Source organism: Scheffersomyces amazonensis (assembly GCF_036850825.1).
Source record: "Scheffersomyces amazonensis strain UFMG-HMD-26.3 chromosome Unknown RJT21scaffold_1, whole genome shotgun sequence".
Taxonomy (NCBI): Eukaryota; Fungi; Ascomycota; class Pichiomycetes; order Serinales; family Debaryomycetaceae; genus Scheffersomyces; species Scheffersomyces amazonensis.
In genome coordinates this window covers 1612519-1632397 of record NW_027042741.1, presented here as the reverse complement: position 1 = coordinate 1632397, position 19879 = coordinate 1612519, and the positions used below count along the sequence as shown (strand labels likewise).

The window sequence follows — 19879 nt, the reverse complement described above, 5'->3', positions numbered from 1 at the left end:
CAAATATTATAGAAACACCATAAGCTTAAGTTGCACTCTATATATAGTTATAGCTGTCTAATCATCTATTACTCACAATTAATTTACCATACTCAGTTGGCCTCTTCGAAGATTGTTATACCGTTACTCCGTGGTATAGTGATTCAAAGCGACGCCTAGATAAACTGTATATTCACGACTAATTTGGCTTCTATTCCTAGTATACAAGGAAATTTTACGCTAACGGTTTAGAAATCCAATAATTTTATTGGCTATTAATTAGTTTGATACATTATCTGTAGTTTACTTTACATTTACTTGAGCTATATTACTTTGTAGTAGTAATTTGAAATATCTCTATTATAACTTAAAGCTAAAGGAATGGAATGGAATGGTGCGGCTGGACACACCTTCCTATTCCAGCCTAAATTTTCGTTTGCTATATGGGGCAATATAAATTGCTAGGGGTGGCAATATATCCAACTTTATTCGTAATTTTATTGGTAACTTTATTAGAAACTTATAAATCGAATTTATTGATAATTGATTCTTTAGTAACACAATGCTTCGACAATTAGTCACTAAAAATGTGGCAATTTCATATCCTATAGTACGGACTAGATTACCATTATCAGCAGTAGCATTAACAAGATTAAGGCAAGGCCCACCCAGATACAGACAATTTTCAACTGATATTGAACAAATTAAACATCAAGCTGATTCTAATGAAGGAGATAGTTCTGCTTCAACTACTGGAGTAATAGATGTTGAAAAACAACGAGAAATTGTCGTTTATTATGATCATATATATCCAATATCTTCATCAAATAGTACATTTAGACAAACATTAACTCTTTATGCTAATATTCAAAATCAATCAATTGAACAATTAACAGAGAAAGTACTTAAATTATCTTCACCATTACCATCAAATGTAAATATAACTGAATTTGTTCCATTAAAACGAGATTGTGGAGCCTTTGTAAAATTTCTGGTTCCAAGTGATTTAAGAACTAAAGAATTATTTAGAATTATTCATGATAATGTTAAAATTAAAAAGCAACAATATGATTCAAATATCTTTAGATATATATTTAATAAAGTTTGGAATCATTTCCCAACAGTTTATGCAGTTAAAGGTACTCCATGGATTGAAGATTTAAGAAGATTTCCAACTACAAAATTAAAAATTTCATTTGAAGGTAATTCATTAACTGAAGAAGAATTATATGTATTATTTAGAAGATATGGATTAATTGTTGATATTATTCCCGGATCTGATTCTGCAACTATAATTTTTAAACATTTACGTTCAGCAATTGCTGCAAAAAATTGTATTACTGGTATAAATTTAAATCATGATAAAACTATACTTCATATTCAATATATTCCAATTAAACGAGTTAATTATATAACTGATTTTATTATTAATCATCAAAAAATTGCTATACCAATTTTATTAGCTTTATTAGCTACTGTTGCAGTATTAATATTTGATCCAATTCGTCAATGGTTTATTGAACTGAAAATTACTAAAAAGTATTCATTAGATACTTATAAGAATTATCCTATGGTTAAATTTTTTTATATACCATATAAAACAATTAAAGGTTGGATAACAAATAGTTATGATTATCTTGATGAAGCTATAGTATCTAAATTTAATGAACATGATTCAATTAATAATGAATTAGATGATAATACAAGTAGTGGAAATCAAAATATTAATTTATTTTGGACTGAAAGATATGAAAAATCTAAACAATTAAAATTATGGATTTATGAAAATATTAATACATTTATAATTGTTAAAGGTCCAAAGGGTTCAGGTAAAGAAGAATTTGTTTATGATCATACATTATTTGAAGATGATAAATTAAAAAATAAAATTCTTTCAATTGATTGTGATTTATTAAGTAAATCTCGATCCGATAATGCATTATTAAATAATACATCATCTCAATTAGGTTATTTCCCTGTATTTACTTGGACAAATTCTTTATCACAATTTATTGATTTAGGAGTTCAAGGATTAACTGGACAAAAATCAGGATTAAGTGAAAGTAAAGAAACTCAAATTAAAAATATGTTTCTGTTAACTAGTCAAGCCATTAGATCAATTGCAACTCAAGATTATGAAAAATATTATAATTCAATTATTAAAAAGAATAGTAAATTACCGGAAGGAGAAAAACTTGAATTACTTAAAGAAGATGAATATTTACAACAACATCCTGAATGTAAACCAATTATTGTTATAAATAAATTTTCTAGAAAAGCTGATCAATCAAGTAATGATTTTATATTTCCATTAATTGCTGATTGGAGTGCCGGATTAATTCAAAATAATTTAGCTCATGTAATTTATGTTACAGCTGATGTTGGTAGTGTACAACATTTAAATAATGTATTACCTAATCAAGTATTTAAAGTTATTTCATTATCGGATGCTTCAAGTATTAGTGCCAAACAATATTTAATGGATCAATTAAAATTACAAAATTCAAAATCAATTGAAGGAATATTTGAACCATTAGGGGGTAGAATGTTAGATTTACAAGCATTTATTAGACGTATAAAATCAGGTGAAGAACCTCCTGAAGCATTAAATGAAATGATAACTCAAGCAGCTGAACAAATTACTACATTTTTCCTTAATAATCAAAAATTACAAGAAGATAATAATTGGAATCCTGCTCAAGTTTGGGTACTTATGAAATTATTATCTAAATCAAATGAAATTACTTATCAAGAATTAAGTAAATCTAATTTATTTAAATCTTCAAGTGAAACTATTGGAACTTTATCAACATTAGAAAAACATGATTTAATTACTTTAAAAAGAGATAAAGGAGTTTTATCTTCAATTTCAACTGGTCGTCCATTATTTAAAGCGGCTTTTAAACATTTAATTGGAGATTTAAATGTATTTAAAATTTATGAAATTGATTATCTTCAACAATTAATTAAACTTGAAATGACATCTATAACTAAATTAGAAAATGAATTAACTAATATTTATAGTGCCCATTCTAAATTAGATGGAAGAATTTCTTATTTAACTAAAAAGATTGAAACTAGTAATTCAAAGATTATTGATTATGAATCTAAAATTAATGATATTAAGAAACTTAATGATGCCAGTAAACATTCATCTCGAGGATTATTTGGGATATTTTAACTAATGTACATACCTGTTTATATACATATATATATATTACTTATTCTAATAATTCATTAGACATTATTTCAAACGTCATTCTTCTTCTAATATTCTTCATATCATTCTGAGAATATCTTAATGGTTGATTAAATGATAAATATTTAGCTGCTGTACATGTAAATACTCCACAATCATAACCATTAGCTTGTTGAGGAGATCTCATTCGAGGAAATAATTGATATTCAGAAGAAATCTTTTTATTTAATCGATTTGCTTCTTGTTCAACATAATCTTTTAATAAACTTATAGCTCTTATATTACCATTAGAACTTATTAATGAATCATAATATTCTATACTATGAGATTTATTATTTATAACGGCTAAAGCCCAATGAGTATTCATAACATTTATTGGTACCATAATTAAATCCTTTTCAAATAAATTTAATTTCTTTCTTTTCCCCCATCTAACAATTCCTGAATAACCTTTTTCTTCAAGAGTTGAAAAGAAATGGGTTGTCCATCCAAATACTTTATGATTAGATTTTTCAATAATTAAATTCATATAATAATCAATTATATTATCATTAAGCCATTTACCATCTCTTAATGTAGTTAAATCATGATTATATAATTCAATTTGAAAATGTGATGCATATACTCCTTGATTTAAATTATTCCAGGCATTATAAACTTTTGATAATTGATTTGATGTTAAGGGTTTAATTAATGATTGAGATTCAATTCGTGATTTATCTACTCTTGAAAGAATTGAATCATGATAATTTTGATAAATTGATGAAACTTTATCAATATAATATTGAGGAATTAAATTATCTAATACAGAATATGATGCAGTAGAAATTGGTAATGAAGGTATATAATAATTTAATACTGTTTTCTTATAATCCGATATTCTTGGACTTAATTTATCTACATTTATATCAAGAATATTTTCTTCAGTATGTTCAAGTTCATCTTCAAGTTCATCTTCATCTTCATCTTCAATATTTATAATATCTGGTTGAAATTCTGTTATTGCTCTTTCAGGTATTGATACATATGCACTTGATAAATTTAAATTAGTTCCATATTGATCTTTAACAACCGAATCTTTCTCATTACTATAACTCTTAAGTCGTTTATTTAATAAGTTATGAAATACTAATGAACTTAATTCCTGATTATTTTGAGCTTGTGAAAGTGGTGCTGGAGGTGGAGTCGGTATTTGTTCATTATCAAATTCAAGTATACTATTATAAAATGGTTGATTTAATGAGGATTGGTTCTTAAGAATATGATAATCATTAGTAATCTTTTGATTTATTTGAATGATTTGTAGATCACTATCATTAATACTATCATCTAGAAAGGATGAATCATCAGATTCTTTCTCTGGTTCTACTTTTGGTTCTACTATAACATTATTGTGTGATTCTTTCTCATTAATAGTTAATTTACTTATATATGATGATAACATTGTAAATAGATTATATATATGAGTATATGTAAGGATAGATATTATAATATCAAGTATTGATTCATGAGAAGTTTTACTAGATCCAGTTTCTTCAATATTATGATTGGTAGTTAAATTTGTTTGCGGATAAATGTGATGACTAACACTTAAGATCGGATTATCATTCTCTTCAATTCCCATTGGTAAAGGATTACTTCTTTACCATGAAGTGGATTTAGTTTGATTGATATTGGGATATTTTTTTGTTCGATATGGCCTGTTTGCGATTTTATGTACTGCGGTATGGGTGCTATACATAAGAGTTTAAGTATCTATTAACTATACAAGAATAAGTATGAACTTTAAATGAATTATCTTACATATTGTCGATATAATAGAAACTGTACTTGTAGTTGAATTATAATCTATTAATCGTTTAATGTTGTATTTAACGACAACCTTAAAGCGAGAAATGTTTTACTTAAGACATACTGGAGCTTATTTATGGAATTATTATTAACAATCAGTAAAATTGCTGCAAAATTTTATAAAAATATATAAAAGTTAGAGGGAGTCTTCAATCTAATTAAATACAGTAATAATAAATATATGAGATATAGTAACGATATAAGGATATAGTAACGATATTTGTATTATGTTTAGTACAACAATATAAGTTGTATGCTCCTTTCTTTAAGATTTATTACAGAATAACTAATCCAGCAGAGACTGACTTTGTTTAATTTCGTACTTATCTCTTTATACAAGTCAGCAGAAGATAACCTTCGATAGATATACTTATCAAACCATAATCCGAAATTTATAGATAAAGCCTAGGTTCCTAGATTATATATGATAAATGTCAGCCGTGCTAACAGAACGTAGTTAAACAGTCTTAAAAATAAATATACAGTAGTACAGTAACTGAAATAAAGTTAAGGGGTTTGACAGAATCTTGGGTTCTCTACATAATCTACACTAACTATTGTTGGTAATTCTCCTAATTGAAGATGTGTAGTTAGTCTCATTGCAAAATAATTTGTTTTGACGCGAAACAAGAATTTCCTAATTCAGCGCGGCATTTAGAATGCCGAGCTCATGAATACTAATTTACGAGTTGAGCAGATACACATGGATTAAGATTGACGTAAATCTTTGACAGTGATAGAAGTATTGTCGTATATTTTCACTGCAGTCAATACGAGATATACAATTAGGCAGACCTTAGCCCATGTGTATAATAGCATGAATAAAATTATGTAAGCAAGTAGATGCTTAAGTTATACGACTGACTGAAATTCACCACAAATTATTTAACAACTGGCTTATATATATTAACATGATAAAGTTACCGGTTATTGAATGAATATTTACTTACCAATTGGTATAAGCGAATATTTACAATATACAATATTATACTAATAAATTGTACACTGTTGCTACAGTACAATATACAAATTGATTATTTCAATATTTGTAACTATAGTAGCGATTTCCCGCTTGTAATATTTTGTACCTTGATTAAGTCTGCACACAGAACCTCATCGAATATATCTTTATCTTAATTAAGTAACAAGTAGCAGAAATGAGCAGAAATTAGTCCCACGTGCGCCTATGATTTTAGCTAATATACACTCCATATTTTAACTAATTTAACATGCAACTTAATTTAAACTTCTTCACTATACGAAGGTTAATTAGTTTATGTTGCACAACTGTATTCCATTTTAACAAAATCCCACGACCCCCTCTATTATTCAACCCTTAATTATACTACAAACTTCAACCTTTCAACTTCATCCAATTGAAAAATCTCATCTCAAACTGTCAATTTCTTGTCTTGAGTTTTTACTTTGTTATTTGATTATTTGATTATTTGATTATTTGATTATTACTTAATTGTTTATTTAATTTAAATATTTAATTCTTCATCAATCCTCAATTATAGTATTAAATTGTCATGTCTGAAGAAAACGGTCATAAATTTAATAACATGCTTTTTGCTACTAAATTAGATAATGAAATTTATCAACCTTGGAAAGAATACTATATTAATTACAATCATTTAAAGAAATTATTAAAGGAAGGAGTAATTCTTAAAGATAATTGGACTGAAAAGGATGAACAAAATTTTGTTTCTGCTTTAGATGAAAATTTAGAAAAAGTATATACTTTTCAACATAATAAATTTGATGAATTAAATGATAAATTAAATGATTTACAATTAGAAACTGAAAATTCAACTAGTGAATTTAATGTTGAAACTTTTTCAACAAAATTAGATGATATTTTATCAATTACTCAAGAATTAGAACATTTTCAAAGATTAAATTATACTGGATTTATTAAAATTGTTAAAAAGCATGATAGAATTCATTCAAATTATTCAGTTAAACCTTTATTAAATGTTAGATTAAAAAGTTTACCATTTCATTCAGAAGATTATTCTCCTTTAATTTATAAAGTTGGAACACTTTTCCAATTTTTAAGAGATAATTATAATGTTGATCAATCACTTTCAAAATTATCATCATTTAATGATTCTGGTTTAAATGCAGAATTTCAATCATTTAAATTTTGGGTTCATCCTGATAATTTAATGGAAGTTAAAACTACTATTTTAAGACATTTACCAGTTTTAATTTATAGATCTGAAGGTCATCAAACTGGTGATCTTGATGTTGATAATTTTGATGATGATGATGATGAAGATGATGATGATCCATATTCAACTAATAATATTTCAAATCAAACAATTAATTGTATTTATTTTGATAATGATCATTTTGAATTATATAATAATAAATTAACAAAAATTAATAATTCTTCAACTTTAAGAATTAAATGGATTGGTAAATTATTAGATAAACCAAAAATTATTATGGAAAAGAAACAATTTGATGCTAATTCAAATTTTAATGTTGATGATAAATTAATTGTTAAACAAAAATATCTTAATCAATTTGTTATTCAAAAGGAAATTCCAAATAAATTAAAAAAACTTAATGAAGAATCTCATGTTCAACATGTTTTAGATTTTATTAAGGATTCAAATTTACAACCAGTTTTAAGAACAACTTATAATAGAACTGCTTTTCAAATTCCTGGAGATGATAAAATTAGAATTATTATTGATTCTAATTTAACATTTATTAGAGAAGATGCTTTTGATCCTCAATTACCCATTAGAGATCCATCAAATTGGCATAGATTAGATATTGATTCAAATCCAAATAAATCTCAACAATTTTTAAGAAAGGGAGAATTTTCAAAATTTCCTTATTCAACTATGGAAATTAAAATTAAGAAATCGGCAGCAAAGAATTTTAGAAAATTAAATTGGATTAATGAATTAATTTATTCATCAAATTTAATTAAAGAAATTCCAAATTTTTCAAAATTTATTCATGGAGTTGCTTCATTATTTCTTGAAGATGATAAATTAGATAATATTCCACTTTGGTTTAATGAATTAGAAAATGATATTTCAAATACTTCTTATGTACCACTTAAACCAAAGATTCAACCTCCAACCACTTCAATTGCTGATGATTTATCAAATGAAGATAATTTATCTAAATTTAAAGAAATGATTCTTAAAAATAATAAATCAAATTTTCAACCAAGATCAGCTTCATTTTCAGGTTCATTATTATTAAATTATGGTAATGTTAATATTGATGATGATTCAATTGAAACTCCTCAAAATGTTCAACCAATTGCTGAAGAAGAAATTAATGCTGGTGCAACTACAGCAACAACAGATGATCAATCAAGTGATTTTGATGATGAAGATGATGAAGATGAAGATCTTAGAAGTAGATCACAAATTTCTCGATTCTTTAATTTACCAACTCAATTTGCTAAATTAATTGATGTTGATAGTGAAGAAGAAGAAGTTGAATTACCAATTGGAGTTACAAAACCTGATTCATGGATTAAAAATGCTGGACCATTAAAAATTGAACCAAAAGTATGGTTAGCAAATGAAAGAACTTTTAATAGATGGTTACATGTTACAACTTTATTATCAGGTTTAACATTTATTATTTATAATTCTTCATTAAATTCTAATTTTGAAGGTTTATCAAACTTTTTAGCATACTTTTATTTTGTATTGACATTATTCTCAGGAATTTGGGGTTATTATATCTTTATGAAAAGAAGAACCGTCATTATGGAAAGATCAGATAGTCATTTAGATAATTCTCTTGGTCCATTAATTGTAGCTGCTGGATTAATTATTGCTCTTGTCATTAATTTTATCTTTGGATGGAAAAAATTGGATTTACAATTCGATGATGAATTTTATTCTAACAATGATTTCCATAGAAATATTCATGAATATGTTGTCAAGTTGGTTAATTAGATGTAACTCAACTCAACTTTAAGTTCTTATTATAATTTATTTCTTAGCAACTCTCTAAAAAAAGCATTAGATACATACATACAAAACTAGTAATTTTAATTTTAATTAATATGACAATTCTTTTAATTTAATATATTCACCTCTTTGGTTTCATATAGTATATACTTAATATATTATTATTATAAGTGTAATTATTATTGCTATATCTAGTAATTTTGTGTAATTTGTCGTTAAGTTGAGATATACGACATATTTTTTATTTCAATGATTAATGTCGCACTAAATTGGTTGTATGTCGAAACTGAAAACTACGAAACTTGAGAGCACTGTATATGAAACCACCGTGTTTTTAACTACTAGGTATATATATTTCTATAATCCTAATTCTATATACATTTCTCAGTATCAATCATGTCATTGAATCTATCATTGTATACTGTCTCGGCCGTATTGATACTAGATAATGAAGGATCAAGATTATATGCCAAGTACTATAATTCACCATCAATTGAATCATCAAATTCTACCAGTCATACTACTACTACTAATAATACTAATACTAATAATAATAATAATATTAATTCAGATCCATATTTTCTGACATTACAACAACAATTAAAATTTGAAAAGTCTCTCTTTTCTAAAGTTAATAAAGTTAATCAAGATATTGTATTATATGATAATCATTTAATTACTTATAAACAAACTAATGATATTATTTTATTAATTGTAGCTAAAATTAATGAAAATGAATCATTAATTTATTCTATTATGGCTAATCTTTTTGAAAGTTTGAATATATTATTAGATAATACTATTGATAAAGCAACTATTTTAGAAAAATATGATATTGTTACTTTAACTATTGATGAAACTATTGATGATGGAATTATTATTGAAAGTGATCCTGCTATAATTGTTAGTAGAGTAACAAATGCTCCTGCTGCTCAATTAGATGGAGTTCATGTTAATATTGATAAAGGATTATTCGATGCTTTCTCCTTTGCTTCAAAGAAAATTAGTGAAAGATTACAACAAGGTTTATAATATTTCATTAATCATAAATACGCACAATCCTTTTTATATTAGTCTACTTGTTTATATATACTAAATATATGCATATTATTAGCTATAATTACCAGTAACTTTCATCTAGTATTCATTATGTAACTATAATGTATATCTATAATGTATATCTATAATGTATGTGATTAGTATAATGTATGTGATTATATGTTTTTGTATATGATTATGATTATGTTTATGTTAGTCGTGTCCCGTTCAATATCACAAGTGTATTTGAAAAACTGAAAATGAAATGAATGGTATACAATACTACATATCTATCATATGATCTAATTATTAAGATGGATGAATCGTTTCATTTTGCATTGCTTCGCATATCCATCACACAAATCCTTAAAGCCAATGGATTTGATAAATGTAAACCTTCTACATTGAATGTTGTGACTGATATTTATATTCAATATCTTAAAAAACTAATTAATCAAGTAAAAGAATGTACTACTACCAAAGAAAATATCGAAGTTATAGATGTATTTCAAGCTTTAAGTTTAATTGAAAGTGTTAAGCCAAGTAATTTTATTAAATTACCTCCTAAATATAATCAAAATGATTTAGAATCATCATCAATATTAACTGATATTGATACTCAACAAAAAGTATCTAATACAAAATCAATAGAATCATTTAAGAATTGGATAGAGTATAGTGATCCATTTAGGTTAAGTTATAGATTGAATCAATTACCTTCGACTTTAATTAAAAATTTAATAGAAAAGAGGAAATTAAGTGTAAATGATGGAGAAACTGATCAAGAACGTCGTAAAAGAAAGAGAAAGGAAAGACAAGAATATTATAATCAATTAAATTTAATGGATCAAAATCAGTCCCAGGCAGGTATTCAAGATGATGATGACGATGAAGATATTTTAACTTCAAAGGATAGATTATTGTGGATAAATTATCTAATTGAAAAAGATTTAAAATTAGGCCACGATTTAAAGTTCATAAACAGTAGTTTAGAAACTGAGTTTTTAAAGTTTCAATCTAATCAAAAATTTCATCCCGACCAACAGAATATTCAATTACATAATTTAAATAAGCATGACTATATCATAATAAATATAGATCAAAATGACAAACAAGACGATGACACAGAACAACAACAACAGAATATAACAACAGAACAGAATATTGAAGCCATACGGCCAAGTGAGAAGTTGACTCAATTACTACCTTATAATATTAAATACGACAAAACTTTACTAGAGGATGATTTAGAGAAATTAATTAATAATAATAAAAACAATAATAATAATAACAAGATCAGTGACAATGCCGATGATCAAATAGAGTCAGGTGCTGATCATGATATAAGCAGAGATATTATCGAACAAGATGATGAAGATATATTAATTCGTGAAGAAGGAATAGGAGGTGACAATAGTTTAATGTTTCTCTAACAAAGTTACATATAAAAATGAATAAAAAATATACGAATAAAAGTGTATACTTATATAATTATAATATATTAATGTGGAGTAAAATGTCAGTTTTTGTTTAGAAATGTCGATCAATTATGGCAATAGATGCGTATAAGAAGAATTAGGTAGATTTTCTTAACTAAAATTAGTACCGAGATGCATTTTGTACATGAAATACGAGCATTAACTCAGGGCCCAGAACTTTGCTAATGAATACGAAACATCACAAGAGTGAACATTCTTAAAAAGAATATCAGGTACTTAAAAAATACCACTAATTATACCTGTTTAGGAATATTCCCCAATCCAGCTAATTGCGCAAAAGACGCGTCGACGAAAAGAGTAATGTAATTATATCAAGGAAATCTGACAAGAATTGCATCCAAATTGAACATGAGCAATTCAGAGATATAGTTATAGTTATAGTTATAGTTATAGTTATAGTTTATGTAAAAACTTTACCAATAACTATGCATGTAGAAGTCAAAGTATCTTTGAGCAAATTTACAACTTTTGTACTAAAAATATTGTGAATACATCCATCTTTAGCTAAGGGCTATTACATATTACATATTGCATATGTAATACTATACATATACCTTTAAAATCATACGGCAAATGTTGCCATCATGTTAACTTTGTGTTGAATATTCAGTAAAGCTTGCATATTTGAGAAATATCAAACATCTTTCTTACTCAAGTGAACCATGTGTGTCTTATCTTTGCTACGACTCAATTGCTCCGAACATGAGCCCCTAATTTGACTGACCCCAACAATCTTGACAAGGGATGTGCCCCTCCATGACTTTAAGTTATAAAATATCCATATTACGTGTTTGAAGGTCGGTAGATTATTAAATAATAAAGTTAACACATTGTTTGAATTAGTTGTCACACGTTGTTTTTAGTATAATTATTGGTTGAACTTTTATAAAGAATCTATATATATATATATACTTTGTAGATGCGTTTGGTGCAATTACATATTTAATTTATAACCACTTTTTATAATAAAGTTTCTCATTCCCTCTATCGTTACTTTGAAATCTACTATCTGCTACTATTATTATTATCTAGAGTAAAGTAAACTGTTTTGAGAGTTATAATTAGCATCGACGTACCTCGCTTCACCCCTTTTTCCATTGTCACCTAAAGACCAAAAAAGCAAAACGCGTTGCGCAAAATATATATTAAGCTCAGAAATTTCCCGATTGGTATTAAATTGAAAAAAGTATTGTCAGTACAAGCAAGTTTCAAACACAACCAAAGTTAGATTTTTTGAAAAGTTCTTGTTGTAAAGGTATCAGTGTTAGTATTACTTAAAAGTTGAAAGTGCAACAACTAATAGAGCTTATTTGATATTTACTGTTTTTCTATTCATTATAGCTATTGTCATTTTACTACTTCCTACAAGCTTCAACATCCCATTACATCATAATCAAAAATAAGTTTGAATTCTAAATTTTATCTCAATTAAATAACTGCTTTATAAGTCAACAATGTCAAATAAGAAAGTAAACTTATCCCTTAAGTTAAATAAATCTATCAGTAATCTTTCGGCATCGTCGGACTTTAACTCAGGTGCACCATTCACACCTTTAGAACAAACTTTAAAAACTCCAATAGACACTCCTAAGCTTAATCCTCAATTTGGTCAGTTTGGTGCATCAACAAATACAGCTAATCAAAATGGGTTTTACTTTGCTCCACCACCTCAAGTTGGTTCAAATCAATTATATTCAAATCCAGTATATAATGAATCAGATGATATATTAACAGATATTGATGATGTTAATGGATCTTCTGCATTTAAATCAACTAGAAATTATACAATACATTTCACTCAAATTTTTGATCAATTAGTCATGTCAATTTACTCACATTTCCTTTCCTTACCCACTACCACACCATTTCTGGGAAATATTCCTCCTAGTGGTTTAGCTAGTAAAGTAGCAAATGAGACAATGTCAAGTTTACTAGCAAATATTACAGGATTTAATCCTCCCTTATATGATCATCAATCAATAATTAATCTCGATTATTTGAAAAATCAGCATTATCAACCAATATTTTTACAATTAATAAGAAAAAGATTATTGGATTTATGTACTTTTAATAGTCAAAATAATGATAAATCAGTTGTTAATAATGGTAATAATTCATGTGTCAATTCTATCATTAATAATAATAGATTACCTGATTCTACTACAGTTTCGGTAACTTCAACTGGTTTACGTCAATCATCAATTTCAAATTTATCTCTTAATGAATTAAATATCCTGAATTATAATTCTCAACAAATTGGATCCAATGGTTCAAATACAAACCCCAATCCTCCACCATTAAACAGATCTAGATCATCTTCCTTAAGTTTAAGAAAACATTCTTTAACGAGGAATAATTCTTATACTAATAATAATTGGTTACATGTTGGTAATATCAATAGTATAAGACCACATAGTAATAGTACTGTTAGTAATGGTACAGGACCAATTAATGAGAATTTTAATATTAGTACAGATTCTCTTCAATCAGTTCAAGATTATGTTCCTCAAAATTATATTAATAGAAGTGCAAATAATGGTAGTGGAAGTTTTAATTCTATGATGATGGATTATCAAACACCTCCAAACTCCAATAAAGGTTCTATTTCGGGTCCTACTATGACTCCACCATACTCGAATAATCAAATTATACATAATTCACTTGCCCATGGTCATAATGCCAATCCTGGTGATTTTGATGATTTTTCATTGTACCAGCAACAACAACAACAGCAACAACAACAGAATCAACAGCAAAGATCAAGGAGTTCATCAAGAGGTACTAATTCATTTCCTCATCCATTAACTATTAATACTGAAACCGCCAACCTTCAAGCATTGAATGCATTGAATGGTGTTTCTACCCCTTTAGGATTAAATACATCCAGAGGAGGTTATTCTAATAATGTTCCAACAAATGGGTTTGCCTTGGACTCACCATTCATGTCAGCAACTACACCTTCAGAAGATTTTGGATATTTCTCTAATGGTTTCCCTCAACCACAATTCCCTCAAGGTCAATTTTCAGCTCCTAATAGTGCGGGAAGTGTTATGTCAACTGCTTCTTCATCTTATAATAGTGGAGGTGAAAGTCCAATCACCATTAGTACATCTGAAACTATAAATTCAGATAGTAATAGAGGACACATTCCTAACTTGGTAAGTCAATTCAGTTTAAGTGAGAAAAAGAGGGATTCATTAAAGATGAAGAGAGGGATTCATTAGCATTCCCATCCATAATATACATGTCCATCACGTTTATAGAGATGGATATATATATTGTCTTACAATCAGATTCATGATTATATGTTCTAATCACTTCAATTCTACAGCATTTGTTTTGTTTTGGTTTGTCTTGGTTTTGTTTTGTTTTGTTTTGGTTTGTTTGTTTGTTTGTTGTTTGTTTGTTTTTTCTTTGGGTTCTTTTTAATACAGTAGTTGATATCCACTCGTTTATTATACATCTTTTTTCTTACTACCATAAATCATCTGGTTCGTCTACATTCATTAGTTCAATTTAATTCATATTCATATAAACATCTTTGGCTTATTCTTAGTCTTTGGAAAAAGTTTCAAAAAAAATTATATATTATAAAGTATATATCTATAGTTCTTTATTTTCCCATTTATATATATATAAATTTAAATCTCATTAATTAAATTCCCCTAGTATGTACAACTTGATCTAACCTTAACCTTAAAAGGAGGTGGAGGTAGATTATTGATTACACATTTCCATTTTCATACGCGCAAAAATATAAATAGTGATCTATAATCACTATTAGTTTATTATTTTTATTTTACATACATTAATACCATGATATGACGATAATACCAACTAATAAAGGCTATTGGACAGTAGCGAGAAGAGTTTACTCAAATGTTTCAAAACATACAATTTCCAAACCTGAATTAAGTAGTACATTTGGAATTCATCAAGATAGAGTCATTAGTAACGATGAGTTAACTACTGAAGAATCTCCTATTGAACTTAAACCAAACATGAAAATTAGTAGTCATAGTAATGAAGATATAAGATCCTTACTTAAATCCTTTATATTACCGCATAACCATATATGTCAGGCAGATGATACGACAGATCTTGAGAATAATGCTTTACAGAAATTATATTTCAATTGGAAATTACCATCATCTAGTTCATTACCATTACATAGTAATATATCTATTGATCCATATGAGTTCTTTGCCACAAATAATGATGAAAATTCATATATAGCAAATCCAAGATTATCTGTGACTCGATTATTAACTACTTCCTGGTGTGAATTACGTGATTATTATACTGTTTATGCGGGATCACCACTCACCCAGGTTACACAACAAATGAAATTAGGTTCACAGCATCACATACGATTAGAAACTGAAAAGCATGCTGTAATTGAAACTGAAACTGTAGCACAAGTTTTGAAAAATCACTATAATTTAAATAAAGATTTGATTTATGACTTAATAGAACAAATTGAAGATGAAGAAACTATACTGATCTATGAACAGAAATTGGAAGAATTTAATGCATTTATGACTGGAAATGTAGAAGAAGGTAAAATAGTTAAGGAATGGTCAGATCAAATCATTAATCGTCTATTTGTATTATTTATAACTGGAGAAGCTAGAGAAATATTAGTGCATGGATTTTTAAATTTGAGAGAAAGACGATTTCTTTCAAATAGGCAAGATTTACGATATAATGAACTTGTTAATTCACGTATTAATGAAAACAAAGTCTTAGTTAGTGGTATAATTGATCATGTTGAATTATACAATCCATCTGACTCTTCAGATTTATCACTCTTTGATAAGATAAATGATTGTATTACGGAAAATCCCGATGATAATATTGACTTAACTAATTTCATAGAGAAAATAGTTCCAATATTGGAGGATAATAAATCTAAATATGAGATAAAAGTATCAGATGTTAAAACCCGATCTCAGAACTATATTCCTTATCATGAATCTGTATTATTAGCAGCCAAGTATCAAACTTTTTACTACAGAAAAATGTTAGGATTATTATCTAACGAGGATCAAAATGATCCTGAATTTGCATATTTCAGTTTATTAGAAAATCTCCGAGCAAGAAATCTTGATCCTGATAAACCGATTAATTTCATCACACTAGTTGAAATTTTAAGAAAGTATAAGCAATTACTTTATAGTGATTTTGTAAAGTTAAGTAGAGGAGAGAGTATTGGATTTTCACCATTTGATGAATACGTACAAGAGAATCAATATAATGAATCATATAATCCAGGATCTATAATACAAAACGAAGAAGTGGAAATGGAAGTAGACATGGAAGGTAACGATTTTCTTTCATATAAAAAGTTAGACATTGATGAGCTCAATAATGCTGATAAAGAATTTGATTTTCATAAAGTTTTAACTCCAGAACTCTTAAGAAATTGGAAAATACCGCCTACATTAAGATATTTTGCTGCTCGAGGTTCACAGTTTTATCATCTCTTGCAAAATCATTTAGGATCTAAAACTTCCATAGAATATCATAATGGTAAGACAGGAAAAGTAATTCAAATTAAAAAGCATGAATACGATGAAGAAATATTATCTCAACAAATAGCTTATACCAGTACATTTTGGGATGGTGAAAGATTACCATCACCTACTAAAAATCTTGATAAGTGTAAGTATTGTATGTTTCTGTCAAAATGTTTAATACCTAACAGTGGATTTACTGAGTATGAAAATAAAAAGTTATTGGGATCTACTATAAGTCATTTTTTGCATTCAGATTACGCCAATTAACAAATTAAATAAAATTAAATAAAATAAAATTAAATAGAGAATATATACTTAAAATTTTTTTTAATATGTAAATCATCATCAAAAGATACATCATACACTAATAGACCGAAATCTTCTTTCAAAATGAAAAGTATGAGATCTTCTGCAGATGATTTAAGTCAATATTTGGGACTCGTTTACCACAATACACCTCTTCATGTCATGTACGTAGTGATAAATCCCAGAAATAAATTTTTACATAGAAATTACTACATTAACCTTAAGGTCACTCATTCAATTAAATAGAATGTATATTACCTATATACAATTTCTATCGTAAAGATTTGATAATATAAAGAAGAATTAATTAAAGTTAAACATAAAACATTCATAAAAGTTGAAAAATTTTCGATTAAGTATTGAAAATTTAATTTACCCGGAAGTTGAGATATTGCGGCCATAGATGCGAAAAATGCGTCTACTTCATACCCCAAAATTTTTTCATATTTGCAATATTTTCTCGAGCTATATCCATAGTTGGTTTATTAAAAATATCATCAATTTCTTCTAAAGTTTTATCCTTTGTTTCAGGCATAAAGAACAATTGATAAATAAATCCAATGAATGCTATACCACCATAAAATCCTAATGTTAAACCAGTATAAGTAAAAGCATTTTGCATCTTTGTAAAATTATAAGTTACTGTAAAAGCCCAAAGATAAAGGAAAGCAGAACTAATTGTCATACCTACTGATCTCATTTGCATTGAAAATGCTTCTGATGGAAGAACCCATGTTAAACATGCATAAGCTCCAAAGAATCCCATATATAATATAATACCAGTAAGATAAACTCCTTCTGCAGCAGCTAAATTAGTTTCAATATCAATTCTATACCCGATAGCAACCAATAATAAACCAAAAAAGAATCCCACAATATTAAGAGCCCAAGTCCTTCTTCCAAATCGATCCATAAATAAAATAGCAGGAATAGTACCAAGCATTAATGAACCTCCACCAACTAAAGACATGAAAACAGCATTTTTAGTATCAAACCCAATCTTTATCATTAATGTTGACATATAATACATAACTGCATTTACACCCGTAAGTTGTCCAAGACTGATCATTATAACAGCATATACTAACGATCTTCTATTTCTTGGTACTGTGAAAAGATCCATCCAAACTTGTACATATGACTCATTATTCTTTCTCTCTTGTTCTTCAATACCAGCTTGTCTCATTTCTAAAAATTCTACTTTACTATCATATTCTTCAACATCTCTTAAACGTTTCCAAACATTATAAGCTTCACCTAATCTGTTCTTATGGATTAAGTAACGAGGCGATTCAGGAAGGAAACTAATACCAATGAATAAGAGAGTGGAAAATAATAAAGATGATCCAATCATAAATCTCCAACCTCCCTTAACCGAATAAAACATAGCTGCAACTGCAAATCCAAGTACTTCTCCAACAGCAATATTAAATTGATACATTGAAACAATATTACCTCTAACTTTAGCTGGAACTGATTCAGCAATATATAGACCTACACAACCACCTTCAATACCTACTCCTACTCCCAATATAAATCTACCAGCATACATAATATGATACTCATGTGCTGCAGCAGAAAGAGCTGCTCCTACGGTATACCAAACACATGAAATCATAATGGATTTCTTTCTACCGAAATATTCATTTAATGGAGTCATTAATATAGAACCAGCTACAGCACCTAAAGGCATTAAACTTGAAACAAGTGATTGTTGATGAGAAGTTAAATGCAATGCAGGTTCCATTCCGATACTCGCACCACTAATAATGGATTGATCTAAACCTGACAACAACCCAGCAGCAGAAGCAAATGCTCCTAATAACCAAACCATATACTTCTTATTTTCAAAATTAATTTCGAATTCAAAGTTTCTAAATTTTTGCCAAAACGTACTTTGCCTTTTGGCTTCTTCTGCTAACTTTTCGATTTCGGTAAACTCAGTTTCAAAATCATATTGAGCGCCTAATTCAGTTTCTTCAACCTTCTCAAACGTTTTATCTTCGTGAATAATGCTCTCCGTAGAGGATTGTAATAAATCCAGTTTTTCTTGAATCATAATTTGTTTAGTTTTTGTTTTTAATTACTAATTGATACAAATCTAAATAAAGCCATTTGAGATCTTTAAATACTGTAGGCTTATGAAGGCTGTAACAATAAAGCATTAAAGATTTTCATGTACCCCACATATACTTTTACTTTTACTCTATATATTTACATTAAGACCAACAATTACCATTGTTCATCATCGACTAATTAAATGAAACTTTACTAGAGTGTGAATCTATCCTAACTAATTAATTAAAGTCAAAACCCTGCTATAAGGATATTCTCCCCACCTCCTCCCCTCCTTCTTGACGTTTGACCGGTAAATTTGTTGCTAAACATAATTCGCAATCAATCTCGCCAAGTGGTTCCAAGAGGTTTCAGATGGTTAGTTCCTCCCAAAATTAGGAATTTCACATGGTTACAGCGAGAATTAATGCAAGCGAGCACCAACTTACTAATTATGCAACATCAGAAGATTACCAT

At 27.6% G+C, this 19879-nt stretch overlaps 8 protein-coding genes across 8 annotated transcripts; 6 read left to right on the top strand and 2 right to left on the bottom strand. All coding sequences in view use genetic code 12, as the record gives it.

Annotated features, from left to right (window-relative positions):
• Positions 1 to 276: 276 nt before the first annotated feature.
• On the top strand, positions 277 to 3180 carry RJT21DRAFT_12129 (mitochondrial inner membrane protein). Its single transcript, XM_064882048.1, has one exon. The coding sequence runs from the start codon at positions 542 to 544 to the stop codon at positions 3158 to 3160; it is 2619 nt and encodes an 872-aa protein (XP_064741099.1). The 5' UTR covers positions 277 to 541; the 3' UTR covers positions 3161 to 3180.
• Positions 3181 to 4831, bottom strand: ULP2 (SUMO protease). Its single transcript, XM_064882051.1, has one exon. It carries the CDS (start codon positions 4800 to 4802, stop codon positions 3201 to 3203), a length of 1602 nt encoding a protein of 533 aa, XP_064741098.1. The 5' UTR covers positions 4803 to 4831; the 3' UTR covers positions 3181 to 3200.
• Positions 4832 to 6594: 1763 nt separating this feature from the next.
• VTC3 (vacuolar transporter chaperone) lies at positions 6595 to 8970 on the top strand (the record flags this gene model as incomplete). The annotated part of the gene is made up of 1 exon (XM_064885244.1): positions 6595 to 8970. One exon carries the CDS (start codon positions 6595 to 6597, stop codon positions 8968 to 8970), a length of 2376 nt encoding a protein of 791 aa, XP_064741097.1.
• A 242-nt stretch (positions 8971 to 9212) lies between these two features.
• Positions 9213 to 10105, top strand: RJT21DRAFT_117419 (coatomer subunit zeta). Its single transcript, XM_064880696.1, has one exon. The coding sequence runs from the start codon at positions 9382 to 9384 to the stop codon at positions 10015 to 10017; it is 636 nt and encodes a 211-aa protein (XP_064741096.1). The 5' UTR covers positions 9213 to 9381; the 3' UTR covers positions 10018 to 10105.
• A 48-nt stretch (positions 10106 to 10153) lies between these two features.
• RJT21DRAFT_117418 (uncharacterized protein) lies at positions 10154 to 11923 on the top strand. Its single transcript, XM_064880695.1, has one exon. It carries the CDS (start codon positions 10293 to 10295, stop codon positions 11454 to 11456), a length of 1164 nt encoding a protein of 387 aa, XP_064741095.1. The 5' UTR covers positions 10154 to 10292; the 3' UTR covers positions 11457 to 11923.
• A 782-nt stretch (positions 11924 to 12705) lies between these two features.
• RJT21DRAFT_12115 (uncharacterized protein) lies at positions 12706 to 14797 on the top strand. Its single transcript, XM_064881991.1, has one exon. The coding sequence runs from the start codon at positions 12977 to 12979 to the stop codon at positions 14744 to 14746; it is 1770 nt and encodes a 589-aa protein (XP_064741094.1). The 5' UTR covers positions 12706 to 12976; the 3' UTR covers positions 14747 to 14797.
• A 376-nt stretch (positions 14798 to 15173) lies between these two features.
• On the top strand, positions 15174 to 17537 carry DEM1 (Dem1p). The gene has a single exon (XM_064882002.1). It carries the CDS (start codon positions 15344 to 15346, stop codon positions 17306 to 17308), a length of 1965 nt encoding a protein of 654 aa, XP_064741093.1. The 5' UTR covers positions 15174 to 15343; the 3' UTR covers positions 17309 to 17537.
• Positions 17538 to 19608, bottom strand: HXT5 (Hxt5p). Its single transcript, XM_064882009.1, has one exon. It carries the CDS (start codon positions 19404 to 19406, stop codon positions 17766 to 17768), a length of 1641 nt encoding a protein of 546 aa, XP_064741092.1. The 5' UTR covers positions 19407 to 19608; the 3' UTR covers positions 17538 to 17765.
• Between the last annotated feature and the right edge of the window lie 271 nt (positions 19609 to 19879).